We start from the raw sequence: 21,434 nt of genomic DNA on the forward strand, positions 1-21,434 counted from the left end.
CAGTAATAATTGTTCTGAATTCAATTATAATTCTAGAGTCTGCATTATAACTTCAAGACATTGATAATAAAAAACAAGATCAGTGGAATCACCCTTTTTTTTCAGTCAATCAATGAGAAAACATCATGATAGGGCAACCAAAATCTGGTTACTTTATATGAGTATTTGCCTGTTTGTTTACATAATAACAGCATTTTTGTGACTGAAAATGACATTTTTATATACAGTGCCTCCGGAAAGTCTTCATAGCGCTTCACTTTTTCCACATTTTATGTTACAGCCTTATTGAAAAATGGATTAAATTCAGTTATTTCCTCAAAATTCCTCACATAATACCCCATAATGACAATGTGAAAAAGTATTTTTCGAAATTGTTGTAAATTTATTCAAAATAAAAAACCTAAAAAATCACAGGTACATCAGTATTCACAGCCTTTGCCGTGAAGCTCTAAATTGAGCTCAGGTACATTCTGTTTCCACTGATCATTCTTGAGATGTTTCATGCTTCATTGTTCACCTGTAGTAAATTCAGTTGATTAGACATGATTGGAAAAGGCATACAGCTGTCTATATAAGGTCCCAGGGTTGACAGTGCATGTCAAAGCACAAACCAAGCATGAAGACAAAGGAATTGTCTGTAGACATCTGAGACAGGATTGTCTCCAGGCACAAGGCTGGGGAAGGTTACAGAAACATTTCTGCTGCTCAGAAAGTTTCAATGAGCACAGTGGCCTCCATCATCCTTGATTGGAAGATGTTTGGAACCACCAATACTCTTTCTAGAGCTGGCCGGCCATCTAAGCAGAATGATCAGGGGAGAAGGGTCTTACTCAGGGAGGTGATCAACAACCTGATGGTCACTCTGTCTGAGCTCCAGCGTTCTTCTGTGAAGAGAGGAGAACCACACAGAAGGACAACCATCTGTGCAGCAATCCGCCAATCAGGCCTGTATGGTTGAGTGGCCAGACGGAAGGATTTTCTGGTGTGATGAGACTAAAATTGAACTCTTTAGAGTGAATGCCAGGCAATACATTTGGAGAAACCCAGGCACCACTCATCACCAGGCTAATACCATCCCTACAGTGAAGCATGGTGGTGGCAGCATCATGCTGTGGGGATGTTTTTCAGTAGCAGGAACTGGAAGACTAGTCAGGATAGAGGGAAAGACGAATGCAGCAATGTACAGAGGCATCCTGAATGAAAACCTGCTTCAGAGTGCTCTTGACCTCAGGACTGGGGTGACGGTTCATCTTCTAGCAGGACATTGACCCAAAGCACACCGCCAAAATATCAATGGAGTGGCTTCACAACAACTCAGTGAATGTCCTTGAGTGGACCAGCCAGAGCCCAGACCTAAATCTTATTGAACATCTCTGGAGAGATTTGAAAATGGCTGAACACCGTTGCTTCCCATTCAACCTGATAGAGCTTGAGAGGTACTGCAAAGAGGAATGGGCAAAAATTCCCAAAGACAGTTGTGCCAAGCTTGTGGCATCATATTCAAAAAGACTTGAGGCTGTAATTGATGCCAAAGGTGCATCAACAAAGTATTGAGCAAATGTACTTCTGCACATGTGATTTTCAGGTTTTTTATTTTTATTAAATTTGCAACAATTTAAAAAACTCTTTTTTCACATTGTCATTATGGGCTATTGTGTGTTGAAACGAGAGGAAATAAATGAATTTAATCAATAGGGCTGTAACATAACAAATGTGGAAAAAGTGAAGAGCTATGAATACTTTCCGGATGCATTGTATCTGAAAAGTCCACCTGAAAATAAGAGCCTCTGAAAATGATGACTTCATGCACATGCATAGTATGTGTTTAGGGAGGTGTAGATTAAAGAACCGCAAACAAACACACACAACAATGGCGGACTACGAGGTAGTGTTGTTGTTGCTCAAGTGTTTGCTAATGATTCATATCCAAAGTGTTACTTTACTTTACATTACATCCAACAACCAAGACAATCCTACACACAGGGCAAATTCTACATACACACTATTGCCAATCCGCCGACTGCACATCGTCAATAAGTACAAAAATCAGTACAAATTGTACCTGTAGAGTTTAAAGATAACCAAGACAAAACTTTTTTTTTCTGTGAATCTTTTTTTTTAAAGTGACTCTAATATACTATGAATTCCTCATTTTGTTTTGAAGGTTAACATAATACGGTTTTACCATAATAAACATTTAAAATCAATTCTTGAAGAGTCTCAAAAGATTTGTTTGAATATTTATCTTTTTTAACCTTTTCACGCGTTTGTTTTAATTACCGAGTTTTTTTTTGTGACCGTTACTAAAAATCCATTGCGTCCTCAAGTTCTCATGGCGACGCATCAAGTTTATCACGTGACCCACCAGCCCCAATGATCTACTGTATGTATGTATCATATTTTGTTTCTGTATTGTATCCTTTTTCTGTAAATATTGAGAGATGTTCTAATTATATTGTGAAATTTCTGATACTCCGATTGTCAAATAGGTGATAAAACATATATTTTGTGTTTTAAACAGCTTAATATGGTCATATTATTTGTTATGATGGTTAATGGGCACCATCGTTGTTGCTAGAAGGGATACAGCTGCAATCAGAAGATAACTAGAAGTATTTATAATTGAAGTAAGAATTATTAGCCTCTCTGTTTATTTTTTTCCTGAATTTCTTTTTAACGGACAGATGTTTTCAACACATTTCTAAACATAATAGTTTTAATAACTTATTTCTAATAACTGATTTATTTTATCGTTGCCATGATGATAGTAAATAATATTTGGCTAGATATTTTTTTAAGACACTTCTATACAGCTTAAAGTGACATTTAAAGGCTTAACTAGGTTAATTAGGTTAACTAGGCAGATCGGGGTAATTAGGCAAGTTATTGTATAACAGTGGTTTAATCTTTAAACAATCGAAAAAAATTAGCTTAAAGAGGCTAATTTCTTTGACCTTAAAATGGTTTTAAAAAATTTAAAACTGCTTTTATTCTAGCCAAAATAAAATTATTTTATCCAGAAGAAAAAATATTATCAGACATACTGTGAAAATGTCCCTGCTCTGTTAAACATATTTTGGGAAATATTTAAAAAAGAAAAATAAATTCAAAGGGGGGCTAATAATTCTGACTTCAACTGTATTTTATTTGTTAAATTAAGCACATTAGTTGTATTTTATCAGCGTCTACTCCTACCTCAACCCTAAACCCAACCCTCATAGTAATGTAAAATATTTATTTGTTGTACAGTGTCACAAAATTATCGAAGTACCGGTCCTTTGTGGTAAAGAAGGAGCTGAGCCGAAAGGCAAAGCTTTCGATTAACGGGTCAATCTACGTTCCTATTTTTACCTATGATAATGAGCTCTTTGGGTAATGACCGAAAGGACAAGCTCTCGGATACAAGCGGCCAAAATTAGTTTATTTTGCAGGGTGGCAGGGCGCACCCTTATGGATAGGATGAGGAGCTCTGTCACCCGAAAGGAGCTCAGAGTAGAGCAGCTGCTCCTCCACATCGAGAGAAGTCAGCTGAGGTGGCTCAGGCATCTGTTTTGGATGCCTCCTGGACGCCTACCTAGGGAGGTGTTCCAGGCATGTCCAACCGGGAGGAGGTCTCGGGGAAGACCCAGGACATGCTAGAGGGACTATGTCTCTCAGTTGGCCTGGGAACGCCTCGGGATGCCCCCAGAGGAGCTGGAGGAAGTGTCTGGGGAGAGGGAAGTCTGGGGTTCTCTCTTAAGACTGCTGCCCCCACGACCCGGCCCCAGAAAAGTGGTAGGAAATGAATGAATGAATCAACCTAATTGTTTTTATGTTCATCCACTTAAATTTGGTAAAATCATGTAAGTTAATTTAGTCGACTTGTGTTGGGACAACATGAAGGAATTGTGTGGAACCCAGCATTTTTTACAGCAGAAATTTACACAAAACACACTATTTTCCAACACTGTTGTGCACACTTACCCACTGTCAGTCGCTAGAGAGTCACCCAGCGGTTGCAGGTCACCGAGGAAAGCGACAGGAACCTCCAATCTGCGCTGAATCCTTTCATGGCCCTCATTGATATTATTGTTGTTCTCAGGATAAGCCTTGACTGGCGCTGGCCTGTACACCCCAGTGCTCCCTTCGGCTCCCCCTTCCGTCGTCCCAAACCCGTTGAGCGTCCCGCCACCACCAGCAGCGGCAGGCCGGTTCTCTACGACGTTCTCACGGCGACATTCGTTGTTTCGATTGTCATAAGGCGCAGAGGAAGAGGAGGAGGCAGGGCCGCTCCTGGGCAGTTTATATCCATGAGAGATCAGCAGGTCCTCCACACTGTACATGATGTGTGTATGTGTGTGGACGGAGTTGGAAAGGGAGCCCAAAGGCGTGTGTAAATGTGTGTGTGTGTGTGCCTATGGGCAGTGCTGGTGCAGCAGGCGGGGACACAGCTGCTCAGCAGAGGCCATCACTGGAGAACAAGAGAGACAGAAAGACAGAGAGAGAACATTACACTCTAAAACAATAAGCATCTGCTCTGCCGAGACCTGAGCATCTTCTCGGTTGAGCGCATGAAAGTTTAAAAGGCGACATACAGTATTTATTCTGGAAATCTGATGTGGCCACACCCCTGGCGGGTTATTATATAAGCAATGCACAAAAACGCTCAAACTCAAGAGGTGCGGCTTAAAGTCGGTGTGATGCTCCGCTCATCATTTACTGATACATTTCTAGGGCTGGGTGAGGTTTTTCGGCTGTATTAAGATATGTAATGTATAGATCTCAGGAGCAGAGGGAGCAGAGGCTTTGTTGCTATGCAGATTTCAAATGGTTAATGCATGGAACATACAGAAAGGATCCTGCTTTAAAAAAAAAAAAAAAGGACAAGCTTTTTTCATGCTGTTTTCTTTCAGGCTAATTACTTTTGTATTATATTTGTGTATAGAATGCATTTATACACAGTTACAGTTGAAGTCAGAATTATTAGCCCCCCTTTTTTATTTTTTTTATTTCCCAAATTATGTTTAACAGAGCAAGGAAAATTTCACAGTAGGTCTGATAATATTTTTTCTTCTGGAGGAAGTCTTATTTGTCTTATTTCGACTAGAATAAAAGCAGTTATGAATTTTTTAAAAAACAATTTTGGGACAAAATTATTAGCCCCTTTAAGCTTTTTTCTTATTCTGACATTTCTTATTCTGACAGTATTTTGCTTATTAGAAATAGGTTTCTAAAACTATCATGCTTAGAAATGTGCTGAAACAATCTTCCCTCCATTAAACAGAAATTTGGGAAAAAAGTAAACAGCGGCGCTAATAATTCTGACTTCAACTGTATTTAGAACATTTGATGAGGGTTTTACGTGAATGTTAATTAATTTACAACATTTAAATAATGCACAAGTACTTACTTACAAAAAATGACTTTATTTAAATTAATTAATGCTAACAAAGGTGAATAAATAAATAAATGTATTGCTTATTGTTTGTTAATTTGGCATGCAAATACATGAAGTTATGGAAACTTATTGAATATAACATAGTTTTAATGACATTGTAAATTCATTTGTGTGTAGTCTGCATTTATACACAGCCGTATAGAACAAAAGCCTACATTAAAGTTTTAAGAGAATGTTGGTTCATTTATTAATTATGTGAACTAATAATGAACAGTACAGTACAGCGTACATTACTAATAGTTTACCATTTACTAGTAGTGAGTTTTAGTTATTTAAAAACATTTAAATAATGCACAAGACTTTATTTTAATTACCTAATGCTAACGAAGGTAAATAAATAAATGTATTGTTTGATATTTGTTAATGTTAGCAAATTTGTGCATAATGAACAGTACAGTACAGCATTCATTACTAATAGTTTAACATTAACCAGTACATTAATAAAATCCAAACTTGGAAGTGTTAACATTTCAATAATGCACAAGAACTAATAATAAGGACTTCATTTAGATTAATTAATGCTAATAAAGAAGAATAAATAAATATAGTGTTTGTTAATTTTGCATGCAAAAACATAACCTAATGGAAACTTATTGAATATAACAGTTTAAATAACATTGTGAATTCATTTGTTTGTGAATTTATACAGTCATATAGAACATTTACCAATTGCATTAAAGTTTTAAGTGCATGTTAATTTATAACATTTTAATAATGCACAAGAACTAACAACAAAGGACTTTGTTTTAATGAATTAATGCTAACAAAGATGAATACGCAAATGTATTGTTAATTTTTTTGGGGTTTTTTTTGCATGCAAATACATGAACTAATGGAAACACTGAATATAACATAGTTTCAATGACATTGTAAATTTGTTTGTGTGTAGTCTGCATTTATACACAGTCTACACGACAGTTGTCTATTACATTAAGTGAGTTTTAGTTAATTATTAACATTTAAAAACTGCACAAGACTTTATTTTAATTAACTAATGCTAACAAAGGTAAATAAATAAATGTATTTTTTGTTATTTGTTAATGTTAGCAAATATATGAACTAATGGAAACTTATTAAATATAACAGTTTTAATGACATTGTAAATCCATTTGTGTATAGTCTACAGTTATGCACAGTCATGCCAATAACAATAAGGTTTTAAGTAAATGTTAGTTCATATATTCATTAACATGAACTAATAATGAACTAATAACTGTTAACATTTCAGTAAAGAATAAGGACTTTATTTTGGTTAAAAGGATGCTAGCTATGGTGAATAAATAAATGTATTGTTTGTTGTTTGTTCATTTTGCATGCAAATACATGAACTAATGGAAACTTATTGGATATAACATAGTTTTAATGACATTGTAAATTCATTTGTGTGTAGTCTGCATTTATACACAGTCATCTAGAACAAATTTCTATTACATTAAGGTGTCAAATAAATGTTAGTTAGTTTATTAATTAACATGAGCTAATAATGAACAGTACAGCAGTCATTACTTATAGTTCAACATTTACTATTGCATTAATAAAACCCAAACTTGAAATTGTTAACATTTTAATAATGCACAAGAACTAACAATCAAGGACTTTATTTAGAATTACTTATGCTAATGAAGATGAATAAATAAATGTATTGTTATCTATTTGTTAATGTTTGCAAATACATGAACTAATAGAAACTTATTAAATATAACTGTTTTAATGACATTGTAAATCCATTTGTGTATAGTCTACAGTTATGCACAGTCATATAGAACAAATGCCAATAACAATAAGGTTTTAAGTGAATGTTAGTTCATATATTAATTAACATGAACTAATAATGAACTAATAACTTGGTACTGTTAACATTTCAGTAAAGAATAAAGACTTTATTTAGGTTCAAAGGAAGCTAGCTATGGTGAATACATAAAGAATTGTTTGTTGTTTGTTCATTTTGCATGCAAATACATGAACTAATGGAAACTTATTGGATAAAACATAGTTTTAATGACATTGTAAATTCATTTGTGTCTAGACTGCATTTATAGACAGTCATCTAGAACTAATTTCTATTATATTAAGGTGTCAAATAAATGTTAGTTAGTTTATAACTAATGAACAGTACATCAATACTTATAGTTCAACATTTACTATTGCATTAATAAAACCCAAACTTGAAATTGTTAACATTTTAATAATGCACAAGAACTAACAATCAAGGACTTTATTTAGAATTACTTATGCTAATGAAGATGAATAAATAAATGTATTGTTATCTATTTGTTAATGTTTGCAAATACATGAACTAATAGAAACTTATTAAATATAACTGTTTTAATGACATTGTAAATCCATTTGTCTATAGTCTACAGTTATGCACAGTCATAAAGAACAAATGCCAATAACAATAAGGTTTTAAGTGAATGTTAGTTCATATATTAATTAACATGAACTAATAATGAACTAATAATAACTTATGTTAATATTATAAATACTAATGTTAACATTTCAGTAAAGAATAAGGACTTTATTTTGGTTAAAAGGATGCTAGCTATGGTGAATAAATAAATGTATTGTTCGTTGTTTGTTAATTTTGCATGCAAATACATGAACTAATGGAAACATTGAATATAACATAGTTTCAATGACATATACAGTCATCTAGAACAAATTTCTATTACATTAAGGTGTCAAATAAATGTTAGTTAGTTTATTAATTAACATGAGCTAATAATGAACAGTACAGCAGTCAATACTTATAGTTCAACATTTGCTATTGCATAAAAAAAAATAAAACCCAAACTTGGAATTGTTAACATTTTAATAATGCACAAGAACTAACAATCAAGGACTTTATTTAAAATTACTTATGCTAATGAAGATGAATAAATGAATGTATTGTTCATTGTTTTTTTATTGTTGCATGCAAATACATGAACTAATGAAAACTTATTGAATATTAATATAGTTTTCATTCATTCATTTTTTTTCGGCATAGTCCCTTTATTTATCAGGAATCACTATAGCAGAATGAACCACCAACTTATCTAGCGTATGTTTTACGCAGTGGATGCCCTTCCATATGCAACCCAGAACTGGGAAACACCCATAGACTCTCACACTCATTCACTATGGCCAATTTAGCTTATTCAAATCACCTACAGCGCTTGTGTTTGGACTGTGGGGGGAAACCCAGAAGAAACCCATGACAACACAGGGAGAATATGCAAACTCCACACAGAAAGCCAGCTGACCAAGCCGGGGCTCGAAACGGTGACCTTCTTGCAGTGAGGCGACCTTCCTAACCACTGAGCCACCGTGAAGCACTTATAACATAGTTTTGTAAATTAATTTGTGTATAGACTACTATGTCTGCATTGAACAATCGGCTATTAAAATAAGGTTTTAAGTAAGTTTTAATTAACATAAGCTAATAATAAGCAGTGTACAGTATTCAATACTTATAGTTCAACGTGAATGTTAACATTTAAGCTGTGATTAGCAAGAACTAACAGTCAAGGACTTTATTTTAATTAGCAAATGCTAATGAGGATTAATAAATATTAGTATTGTTGATTGTTTGATAACATTTTAAGTGACCATGTAAATTCATTTGTATAGTCAGCCCCATAGCCTATTGATTAAGTGCACTGACATATAGCACCATGTGCTCACGGCGACCCAAGTTCGATTCCCGGCTCGGGGTCCTTTGCTGACCCTGCCCCTCTCTCCACTCCCAATGCTTTCCTGTCTGTAACCTCCACTGTCCTTTCCGATTAAAGGTGAAAAATAAAAAAAAATTATTTGTATCATAGTTTTGAAGTGATTGGATATACAAAGTTGATTCTTAAATCATAAACAAACGGTCTGGCAACACCTCTCAATCCATGTGACAATGAAAATGAATCAACAATGCAAATAAATAGCTGAATCCAGTTTTGAACTGATTCAAAACATTTAGTTACAGCCAAATCATTCATTTATTTTCATTCAGCTTAGTCCCTTATTTATCAGAGGAATGAATCGCCAACTATTTCAGCATATGTTTTTATGCAGGGGACCAGTACAGCTGCAACCCAGTACTGGGAAACACCCATACTCACTCATTCTCACACACACACACACATGCACTATGGACAATTTAGCTTAAACAATTCACGTAGCTTCGGATGTCTTTGGACTGTAGGGGAAACCGGAGCACCCGGAGGAAACCCACGATAACACGTGAAGAACATGCAAACCCCACACAGAAATGCCAACTGCCCTGCTGGGACTCAAACCAGTGACCTTCTTTCTGTGAGGTGACAGTGCTAACCACTAAGCCATCGTGTTGCCCTACAGCCAAATCCTAAATCCTAAATAATATTAACCTACATATATTTTCAATAAATCATTTGTTTAATATGAAAACAATAGCACAGACACGTCTGTGGTTTTATTTGACAATGCAAATTAATATTTCATCACCTTAGAATTATAAGCTTCTATTTGACATTTTTGTCAAAATTAAGTTATTGACATAATCTTATTACATGAAAACTTATTTAGATTACGGGATGTTTTATTTTGTAAGTTGTTTACATTTTAATACTTTTTATTTAAAAATAAAAAATGTATTAGTTTTATATATATAAAAAAACTAATGTTACACACATACTGTTTGGTATAGAATGCAAAAACTTTAAAGCTCATTATCTCAAAATCATCCAGAACACAGATAGAACCTGATAAGGCAACGATTTGAGTAAAAGTTTTGAACTGGTTCACTGAAACAGCTAGAGCTGATCCATAAATCATAAACAGCAAAATGTATCTACATATATTCACAGTAGGGCTGCACAATATACTATAATATAATCCCAACATCTACCCTACCTACTAATAATGAACAGCTAATTAGCTTATTAACTTATTATTAATAGCTTATTAACCAATTAAACTCTGCTGTTATTTTGGGATTTTGCCTACCCAAATTTAAAAGCTTCCCAAATCCACATGCAGAGGCGTAAATGCAAAAATTTGCTATCATTTTTGAGAAAACCCTTTGAATTATCATAAAACAATATTGAAAGTGTTTAAAATAACTCTATATGTTGTCTGTGTTATAATAAACACCTAAAAAAGAGGCGTTTTTTTTTTTTATAAACTCAAATTTGAAGGTGTACCTTTTAGGCTCTGTGTGGTCTAGGGTGCTGTAATTAATTGGTGGTTCCTGCACATGTCTGTAATCATAGGAAAATAAAAATGTCTCTACCATAATCTATGCTAAAGTTAATGTATTCCAACTGATGAGAGGTGCTGTACAAGCCACAGGGACCGATCATTGTTCTCATATTTCACTATTCTATTGTTTGATCAAACATAATTCACTGTGTTTGGACCACATCAGACATATAAAAGGATTACTTATGCACATCAGCTCAAAAACAGAGGAGAAATGGCCCTGAAGCGCACAGCATAAGGTAAGAGATGACAGCTGTCTGTGCTATCTGGGGCTGCTGTGTGATCATAAATGTATTGTTTTCACTTCTGCGCCATGAAAACACCGCGATTCATTCGGCAACTGTTTGCTATGCGAGTATAATTCAGTAAAAAGAATGCTAGAACTGTATGAGCACCAGCAAGAGCTTTCATTTGAGCTATAACTTGTACATGTGTCATATGAAAAATATGAAAATTAACCAATGTAAAATACCTAGCTTGGGTATCCAAAACACTGTGTATTTGAGTGTAAATAACTTTTGTACAGTAGAATAAAAACCAAAGTGATGCATATGTGCATAAAATATATATTCTACACTTTCAAACGAAACCACTTAAGGGGGTCTGGTGCAATGCTAGCCCTTTAAATCATAAAGCGAAAGTCGATGACGTCACGGACCCGGGTCCGCGGAGTTTAACTGGTTAAGCTAGTAGAGTAAGTTAATGGTTTGTTAACTGTGACCTAAACTAAAGGGTTCATTAGTTAATGTTAGACAATTGTTTACCAACATGAACAAACAGCGAGCAAACCATTTATTACAGTATTTATTCATCTTTGCTGATGTTAGTTAATGAAAATCAAGTCGTTCATTGTTAGTAAACACACTTACTGATACAGATACTTAATAAATAACCTACTATAAATTTTAACGATTAACGTATGCTATGTTGGTTTTTCGTCACACCTATAGCTTTCGTCATGAGCCATGGCTGTGTTCAAAATGACATCATGTTTCGAAAGTGCACACAATTGTAAACATGAAGATCGCTAAAATTTACTTTGACAGTAAATTACACCTAAGAGAGATGACTGTAATGCTTTTTTATAATTCCAAGTGTAAATGCTAGAATGTTCTAAACGAATATGGCATAGGGGGGATAACTGGGAATAGAACACAGCCGGAACTTTGTTTCTAACTACAGCTCTAGAGGTGTAGCTGCAAGCATGCAAGTTTGAGACGCAGTTAATGAATGTTCGTTGGATCGACAGATTTGGGGAAACACCAAATCAACAAGCCACTGAAAAAAATTATTAAAAACATGATTCCTTGGATTTACTCAATTTTTTTACGTTAAGTGGTTGTAAACAATTTATTTGTGTTGAATTTAAACAAACAAATTAAGTTGAAGTTTGTTCAATTTAATTTGTTTGTTTAAATTCAACACAAATAAATTGTTTGCAACAGTTCTGCATGCAACACTTTTTCAGTGATGGTTTTCGGAAACACACGCCTGTATAGGAATGTCATTCATTAGGTTCTCAGATTTTTGCTCTTTATTAAAAACACTTTACAAATGTAAAAGCCCTGTCATTGTACTTGTCCTCAGCCTAATTCAACCTACAGCTTTAATAGTTTTGTTATGCTAAAAAAATTATTTAGAAAAAAATACTGTTGTTATCATTAACATCAATTGATTAAAAACATGAAATTATTTTTTAAATTCTACAAATAAATACTACAAATATTTAATGCAAATAAATTCACAATTGTCCCCATGTTTCTGATAGTGCTGTCACATTTGCATTCCGTTTTACATACAATGTGTGCAATACACGTTTAAGGCTATTACTCGGAAGTGCCATCATTTGATGGAGAAGAAGCTGACAGTGATTAAGGATGCGTTCTATCATTGACTTGCAAGATTTTATGCTTGTTTTTGTAGATTTTTTTGAGGACGATAAGCCTAATCCAGGCCCTGTCACATTTTTTATTTGTGAAAATGGACGTTTCTGGTAGAATGTCCCTTAAACTGCTATTGTAAAGCAGAGAGTCTTAAATTGTATTCCAATAATCATTGTTTTATTTACATCCTTGAGAAATCATTAACATGCATATTTAGTGGACATTAAAGATTACCAATCACACACACACACTTGCATTACTCACAAATCAGCAAATCACTGATTGATGAATTTATGTCTGAAAGACAGTTCAATATACACTCAATCTGCATAGTAAGCAGGGACGGATTTAGTGATTTGGGGAGGCCCAAGGAACTCCAGCCATGGGGCCCCAAATCCTGAAATGCACCTTTTCTACTTTTATTGAGTTTTTTATTTATTTTGCAGTTTTTTTTATATCACTCAATCTTCTTATCTACTTTTATATTAATGTAAGCTTTACATTTTAAATATTTAGATGTCTTAAAATGAATTAATTTTAAACATTTAGTAATGAATTGAACTAAAAATAATAATACATATATTTTATATAGATTTTACTGCTGGATTGCTCCATGATTGAGGGTGGTGGTTATTTTCCATAATATTATTATTACATAACATTACATTACTATAATAATATAACATTTGATTGTATATTAAATAAATATGATAGAAAATAAATGTTATATATAGTTTATAGGTATAATTTATTCTTTAAGATCTGTCTTTCAGATTAGACCGAGGTCCTGACTTTCTGTGGTCATTAAAATTCCCATGGCACTTCTCGTGAAAGAGCAGGGGTGTAACCATGGTGTCTTAGCCAAAGTCCCTCTATCAGCCCTTACGATCATGGCCTCCCAGCCATCCCCATTCATCGAATTGGCTCTATCACTGTCTCTCCACTCCATCAATAGCTGGTGTGTGGTGAGCGCACTGGTGCTGTTGTCCTGTGGCAGCCGTCGCATCATCCAAGTGGATGCTGCACACTGGTGGTGGTGTAGAGAGACCCCCACCCTCATGATTGTGAAGCGCTTTGGGTGTATGGCCATACACAATAAATGCGCTTTATAATACACATTACATTATAGATATGTATTGGGGGCCCCTAGATGTCCAGGAGCCCTAATGCCGAGTTCAGACTGCATGATTTTCAAAGTAGTCGTGTCACAGATGTTTTCACACTGCATGACTATCTGGGCTAGCGTTTCGTTGCTGCTTTGTTTACACTGCAAGATGGATCAGAGACAGGGACTTTCACATTGCATGACTGTACTATAGGAAGAATCGCCGACAAGTTTGTCCAAACTACATCTCACACCCAAAAACACGTAGTATATCTTTTGTTAATAACTACATAATGAGAAAGAAGCCTTTAATGGGGTAGAAAATGTACATATTTGCTCACCTGGGTTTAAAGGGAATTTTAACCCTAATTTAACTAGTTATTTGATAGTTCATACTGTGTGATTGTCACTCACATGCACGAGCAGCGATTTGCCTGTGATTTCAGGCGTTTGTCGGCGATTTCTCAAAAGCTGTCGGCGAGCCAAAATCAGGGCTAAAATCACGCAGTCTGAACTAGGCATAAGCGGCTGCTTACTTTGCTTATTGGTTAAATCCAGTCCTAATAGTGAGAGAGCCAATCAGTCTGTTTCCATGCAGACTTATGACAATCAAGCCACACCTCAGTGCTGAACGCACCCCAGCATTAACCTCTGATCCCCACACTGACCTTAACTTGACCTTGACCTCTGCCTAAAGAAAAAGTGAGACAATGACCTTGACTCTCTATGCATGTGTGTGTTAAGCACTCTCTTGTTTTCTTAAGCAATGCTCAGGCCAATTTGACGAATGCCATTGGGTCAGGTTGAATTGATGGTGAGCCATGCGATACCGCCAGCTACGCTTCAGGCTTTGGCTGGATCCTTCTCTAACTAGATCTGTCTCTGCACTTTTTTCCCTGTCAACACACACACCTGACCTCTGGATGACCTCTGTGGAGAACATGTGCGTGCAACATCACCAGCATCCAGTGTAAATGTCATAATTATAAAACAAAACTGCACAGATTAATAAAACAGGCTACACACTTCTTCTTTTTCTGGTCTTGTCAGCTCGGAAAAGCTCCTCACGCTTTGGATATCGCATTGCAGAAGCATTAAAACCACTGATGCTTTAATAACCCATGTAAATTTGTCAAACATGGGGTTGAAATTACAGTGAGCTTGCATTTCCCCTGCCAGCCTTAACTCTGATTGGTGTGCTCAGGAGGTGACATCATCACTGTGAGCAGCCAATCAGGTCTCTCGGTGTCTGAATCAGCTGTAACCTAAAGCACAATCCAGAGTAAAAATAAATAAAGAGTGAAAAAGCAAACAATGCCGTTTGAGACACAGCTCTCGCTCCCTCTCTCCTTCTCCTCTCTCTGTGGTGCTGCATGTGACACAGTTAAACTGGCCACCTCCCTCCAGTGCTGCATTCTCAACAGAGTGAATACCAATGCAGGTGCCATCGCCACTGCTTGATCGTATCAGACCGCAAAAAAAAAAAAGGTAGTGTTCCCTTACTCGCTGCTGAGGATCAGAGAAGAGAGGCTGCGATAGTCAAAGTGTGATTTGACCATGACAGCTGCTGTCAATGATAGCACATCGGTGTTGCTGGGTAGAAAAAGGGGTGTTGCTGCCTCATGTTGATTGAATATGAGAGTGTCATAGCATCACCACTGGAATGGAGGTTCATAATTACAACCGCTGACTGTATCCCAGAGGGAGACTTCACAAAACACTGATCTGACATCATTTATCTAATCTCGTCATTCTGTGTCATGGTAATTCATCAACTCTTTTACTGCCTTCATTTGTTCATAAAAAAAGAAAGGTTTTAGTTTTATGAATGAATTAATTTGTCTAATTTCATATTGATCATACACATAACAAAGTTGGAAAGTTAAATGACTTTATAAAGTCACTCCATCTGCATATTCAGCAGAATTATGATGACTTATGTTCATTCATTCTTTTTCCTTCAGCTGAATTCCTTATTAATCAGAGATCACCACAGTGGAATGAACCACCAACTATTCCAACATATATATATATATATATATATATATATATATATATATATATAAGGGCAGTGGATGCCCTTCCAGTTGCAACCCAGTATTGGGAAACACCCATACACACTCATTCACACACATACACACTATAGTTTATGTAATTCACCTATACCGCATGGATTGTGGGGTACACCGGAGTACTCGGGGCAAACCCACCCGAACATGGGGAGAGCATACAAACTCCACACGGAAATGCCAACTGTCCCAGCCAGGGCTCGAACCAGCGACCTTCTTCCTGTGAGACGACAGTGCCAACCCATGACTTATGTTCATTCATTCATTCATTTTTCCTTAATTAAAAAGAGGTCGCCACAGTGGAATGAACCGCCAACTATTCCAGCATACTATATGTTTTATGCAGCGGATGCCTTTCCAGCTGCAACCCAGTATTTGAAAACACCCACATACTTACATACACTACGGCCAATTAGGCTTATTCAATTCACCTATAGCACACGTCTGTGGACTTTGGGGAAACTGGAGCACCCGGAGAAACCCATGCGAACACGGGGAGAACATGCAAACTCCACACAGAAATGCCAAAGTCCCAGCTGGGATTTGAACTAGCAACCTTCTTGCTGTCAGGCGACAACGCTAACCACTTAGCCACCGTGCCACCCATGACTTATGTCACTTTCGCTAAACATGTATCATCATAAATATTAAAAACATGGCTTATTATGCAATCTAAATGTGTCAGATACGCACAAACTTCATTATACACACACACACACACGCAGGAAAATCACAATGAAACATTTTTAATATTTTAGGCATTCCACTTAGATGGGGATTAAATTAAACGGAGAGTGCACTGAAATTAAACAGACAGTCCCCAGCAAAACTGCATGTCGTTTACTCGTCTTCATGCTGTTTAATCATCATTCACACAACACATGCAGAGGTATGATTTAAGCAGCTCTATAGTCATTCACTTTCATTATATAGTGCAAGTGAAAACGGTGACTGTTTTCAAGCCGCCCAGCATCTGCTCTTGTTGATAGAAAGTCACGAGAGTTTGACGATGACAGTACGATGCTAATAATGAATAATAATGTTCCTTTAAGAGCCCTGGATGTCAGATCTAATCTCTAATCTGACTTCTCAAGAGCTCTGTCCTCGGATTTGCAACAAAAGCTTGCGATGGGTCAATTATATCCTAATAATATATTCACATTCATTTCCAATTCATTTTCAAATTTCGTACAATGCTCCTATTTTAATGCCTTCCAACTACATTTGCCACTACACCCCAAAATGGCAATTGTCCAAACTACTTATTAAAAATAAGCTGAAACAACACAATTCTTGAGGTTTTTTGGGGAACAACTTAGTTGTTTAGTGTTCAATCCACTTACATTTATAAAAACTAATAAGTTAACCTAATTCCTTCATGTTGTCGCAACTTAAATCAGTTGTGTTGAATCCAGAATTTTTTACAACGTAAGATGTACCTAAATACACACTGTAAAAAGCGCAGGGTTCCACACAATTCATGCATGTTGTCCCAACACAAATTAATTAAGTTAACTTTAAACTTTTAACAAATTTTCTGGATCAAACATAAAAAATTTCAAGAATTGTGTTGTCTCAGCTCATTTTTAAATAAGTAGTTTAAACAAACAAAGAAATAAAAACATTTTGAGTGTAGTGTTGGGTTGTCGTTTCCAACTGTGGGGTTAAAAAGTTAATATTTGATCCAGCATTGGGTTATGACTATCTACCCAACAGTTTTTGTTTAATAAATAAACAGCTGCATGTGACACTTCCACCTCAACGTCTATTTCTACCCATTTCCATGATAGTATTCATTAATTAAGAAGTCCAGCGGGTCTATTTAAAGCTTGAGTTGAATCTCCATCACAGACAACAAGCTGCATGTGTTTACAGTGCGCTCATGGATTATATAAAAAACCTGAACATGTGAAGATCCCAAAGCTGTATAAGAGCAATCAAATTCTTCTGTCCACACACACACACACACACACTCGCTGTCTCTAAGGAGCAGGCCGAGCTCAGTGCTCCAGTGTAGGGCACACAGGTAGCTTCCGTCAGCACAAGAGCAGGTGATAAAATCCCTCCTCCGTCACTTTTACAGAATACAGCATTTAATAGGGCCCGAACAGAGACGATTCAATTATTATCACGTGTGTATCAGAATTAATTAAGAACTTAGCGGCGAGAGACAGAGAGAGAGAGAGCTTTAGAGAGAGAGAGAGAGAGAGAGAGAGAGAGAGAGAGAGAGAGGTGGGGTGGAATGGGCAAAGCAGAGTAACACCCAAACGCACCAGCCATTCCCATCCCTATGGGAGAGGTTGTTAATATTAGAGCAAGAAGCCCAACTCAAATGCAATTTCCACCTCTCACTTATTTCATTTCGCTGAGCATCTCCACTGCGCCACAAACACACGCAGCTCCTGATGAGCATCAACGCGGCGCACAAGCGCGTAATATGACCTACAGCATCAGCACCAGCAGCAGCATCAGCAGCAGCACAAACGTGCTATGCTGGCAAAGCCATACTGCAGTGTGTGCCACAGTATACATCAAACACAGGCCGCTCAACAATCATTTTAAAAGTCAAAACGGGGAGGGAAACGTAGCGCAGCGCAGCGCCGCAGGTACAGAAAACACACTGCACAAACTGAGTGGGGAAAATACGCTGTCATAATCCCGTTTCAATTTTTACATATCCTCCCATATCAACATAAACACGCAAACGGCCTAGACTCGCACCGGCAAGCGCAAACACAAGGTGCGGGCTGCGTTTTTTGGCTCTCCGCACCGTTTGCAGATGCGTCTTTTGCCTGAGTGTGTGTTTATCTTTTGCATTAGGTGGAAAACACACGCACGCACACGCGCGCGCGCTCGCGGGAAACTGCTCCTTAATGGAAAAAATGCCTGCATGCACGGGCCGGCTGCGGACCTCCGTTTTCGGCGGTTAAAAGGCGCGACGCGCTCGGATGTCATTTCTAGTGCATATGTCTTACCTGGAGCTCGTTTGGCGCGGCCGTCGCAGTTCGCCTGCGCCCAGCGTCAGAGGCTGCAGGACGCTTCAGCTGAGCATGCCTATATCAGCGGGCTCTCCTCCTCTCTACGCGGAAGGAGAAAAAAACGGCGTTGGCGAAAATGGTTTCTCCCGAAGTGTGCGCGAAGTTTATTTTCCTTCGCCCTTGTTGACGTCAGACGCGCGTGAAATTGCTGCTCGGTTTGACATTTGCTGGAGCTCTGTGCGCCTGCACTAATGCGGAGCCTTCCATGGTGGCGGCGAGCGGGTTCTGATGTCAGTGAGCGGGTTCACTTCATGCTAGGTGTGCACATGCACACGCTCTCCGAGAGGAAGATTCCTGGCTTTCACCAGAACCTTTAAGTTCCACGAAGAACTTTTTTGGTCTTCGAGCTCGTCAGAAAAACATCTACTGGTGCTTTAAGGAATGTTGCATTACAGTAAACCATCAGCAAACTGAGAACTCAAAAGAGGAAAACACTGATTGAAGATATTTAGTGTACTTGAAGGCACTTGAAAAAATATAGAAAACAATTCATTTACATGAAGAAACCCAAGGTAACTTTTAGAATATACAACTTTAGAATAATGGAAAGAAAATAAGTCTTTATTAAACAAAATGCATTTTTATATGAATGGATGAAGTCAGAATTATTAGCCCCCTGAATTATTAGCCCCCGTTAAGCTGATTTCTTCAACACAATCAGTTTTAATAACTCATTTCTAATAATTTATTTAATCTTTGCCAATATTTGACTAGACATTTTTCAAGATACTTCTATGAAGCTTAAAGTGATATTTAAAGACTTAACTAGGTTAATTAGGTTAGCTAGGCAGGTTAGGTTAATTAGGCAATTTATTGTATAATGATAGTTTGTTGTGTAGAATATCAAAAAATATAGCTTAGAGGGACTAATAATTTTGACCTTAAATGTTGTTTAAAAAATTAAAAACTGCTTTTATTCTAGCCAAAATAAAACAAATAAGACTTTCTCCAGAAGCAAAAAATATTATAAGACATACTGTGAAAATTTCCTGAATCTGTTAAACATCATTTGGGAAATATTTTTTAAAAATAATACAAAGGGTGTGTGTGCGTGTCAAATTATCAAGTCAAATTATTCAAGTCTAAGCCAAAAAGTGGTCAAATTAACATTAATTAAATTGACTTGTAACATATTAAAACATGTTAAAGTAGAAAATGAGGTTGAAAGTAGTTTTGTTTTTGTTGTATTTTACAGTGTAAAAATATGCAGATTAGTTAATGTTTAGTTAAATAATCCCTTATTTGAAGCCTTGTAATACATAAAACGCCTCCATTTTTTAGGTAATCAGTCAACGATTGAACCATAACTATTAGTTAATGTTTTTTATTCAAGTCACTGGGAATTGAATTTCAATTTGTACACAAGCACACACACACACACACACACACACACACACACACACACACACACACACACACAATATATATATACACACACACATATATATATATATATATATATATATATATATATATATATATATATATATATATATATATATATATATATATATATATATATATATATATATATATATATATAATTATTATTATTATTATTAGACCCCCTAAATTATTAGCTCCCATTTATTTTTTTTAAATGTCAATTTCTGTTTAATGGAGAGAAGATTTTTTTCAACTCATTTCTGAACATAATAACATAATAGTTTTAGTAACTCATTTTTAATAACTGATTTCTTTCCCATGATTGACAATAAATTGTCAATCATGTAAACAGTAAACTGATTTGCCATGTTGACAGTAAATAATATTTGACTAGATATTTTTCAAGACACTACTATACAGTTTAAAGTGACATTTAAAGGCTTAACTAGGTTAATTAGGTTAACTAGGCAGGGTAATTAGGCAAGTTATTGTGTAAGGATGGTTTGTTCTGTAGACTATCGAAAACAAATATATAAAGGGGCTAATAATTTTGACTGTAAAATGGCTTTTAAAAAATTAAAAACAGCTTTTATTCTGGCCGAAATAAAACAAATAAGACTTTCTCCAGAAGAAAAAAATTTATCAGACATACTGTGAAAATGTCCTTGCTCTGTTAAACATCATTTGAAAAATGTTTAAAAAAGAAAAAAAAATCAAAGGGGGGCTAATAACTCTGATTTCAACTGTATATGTATATACACATTCTGACACATTCTACACAGGACATCAAAGCTGTGTTGAACTTATTGGTCTTTTTAAAAGCCCCTGATTATATACTTTTTTGGGGGTAAGTACATTTCTTGACATTACATTACAGCTTCTTTAGTTCATTATATTAGTTTTCTGAGTTGTTTAAAAAGTTAATCAAAAGTCCTTTATTAATCATTTCATCCATTTGGTTGATGCCTTTTCTATTATAAAAACAACCTCATTTAAGGATTGGAGATTCTCATTAAACATCTTTTAATGCATGTAAATGCACTGCTTTCCTGAAAGCAGATGACATGACATAATATTCCATACAGAAATAAAGTCGAAAACTTTGTGCTTGTAAATTATGATCTCTGTCTCTCTTGTGCATTTAACACTAGACACATTCAGACACACACACACACACACACACACACACACACAGACATTGGATTATTTTATTCGGTATGACTAATGCTGATTAAAACGGCACAGCATCCAAATAATCACAAAGAGCCCATTATGTTTCATAGTACAAACAATATGCAAATA

The 21,434-nt window shown here is 36.0% G+C and overlaps 1 protein-coding gene across 2 annotated transcripts in view; it reads right to left on the minus strand.

The window, feature by feature from the left end:
* Positions 1-19,096, minus strand: part of jcadb (junctional cadherin 5 associated b) — a 29,599-nt gene extending 10,503 nt beyond the window's left edge. The window contains exons 1-2 of one of the 2 annotated variants that reach the window (XM_068214748.2): positions 18,684-19,096; positions 3,964-4,450 (exon numbers count right to left, since the gene is read on the minus strand). In XM_068214748.2, coding sequence (XP_068070849.1) covers positions 3,964-4,322 — 359 coding nt within the window. In that variant the 5' untranslated portion in view covers positions 4,323-4,450; positions 18,684-19,096. The remainder of the gene's footprint in view (positions 1-3,963; positions 4,451-18,683) is intronic. The other variant, XM_005168430.6, reaches the window with a different exon arrangement.
* Between the last annotated feature and the right edge of the window lie 2,338 nt (positions 19,097-21,434).

The sequence above is a fragment of the Danio rerio genome, chromosome 2 (genome assembly GCF_049306965.1).
Source record: "Danio rerio strain Tuebingen ecotype United States chromosome 2, GRCz12tu, whole genome shotgun sequence".
NCBI lineage: Eukaryota > Metazoa > Chordata > Actinopteri > Cypriniformes > Danionidae > Danio > Danio rerio.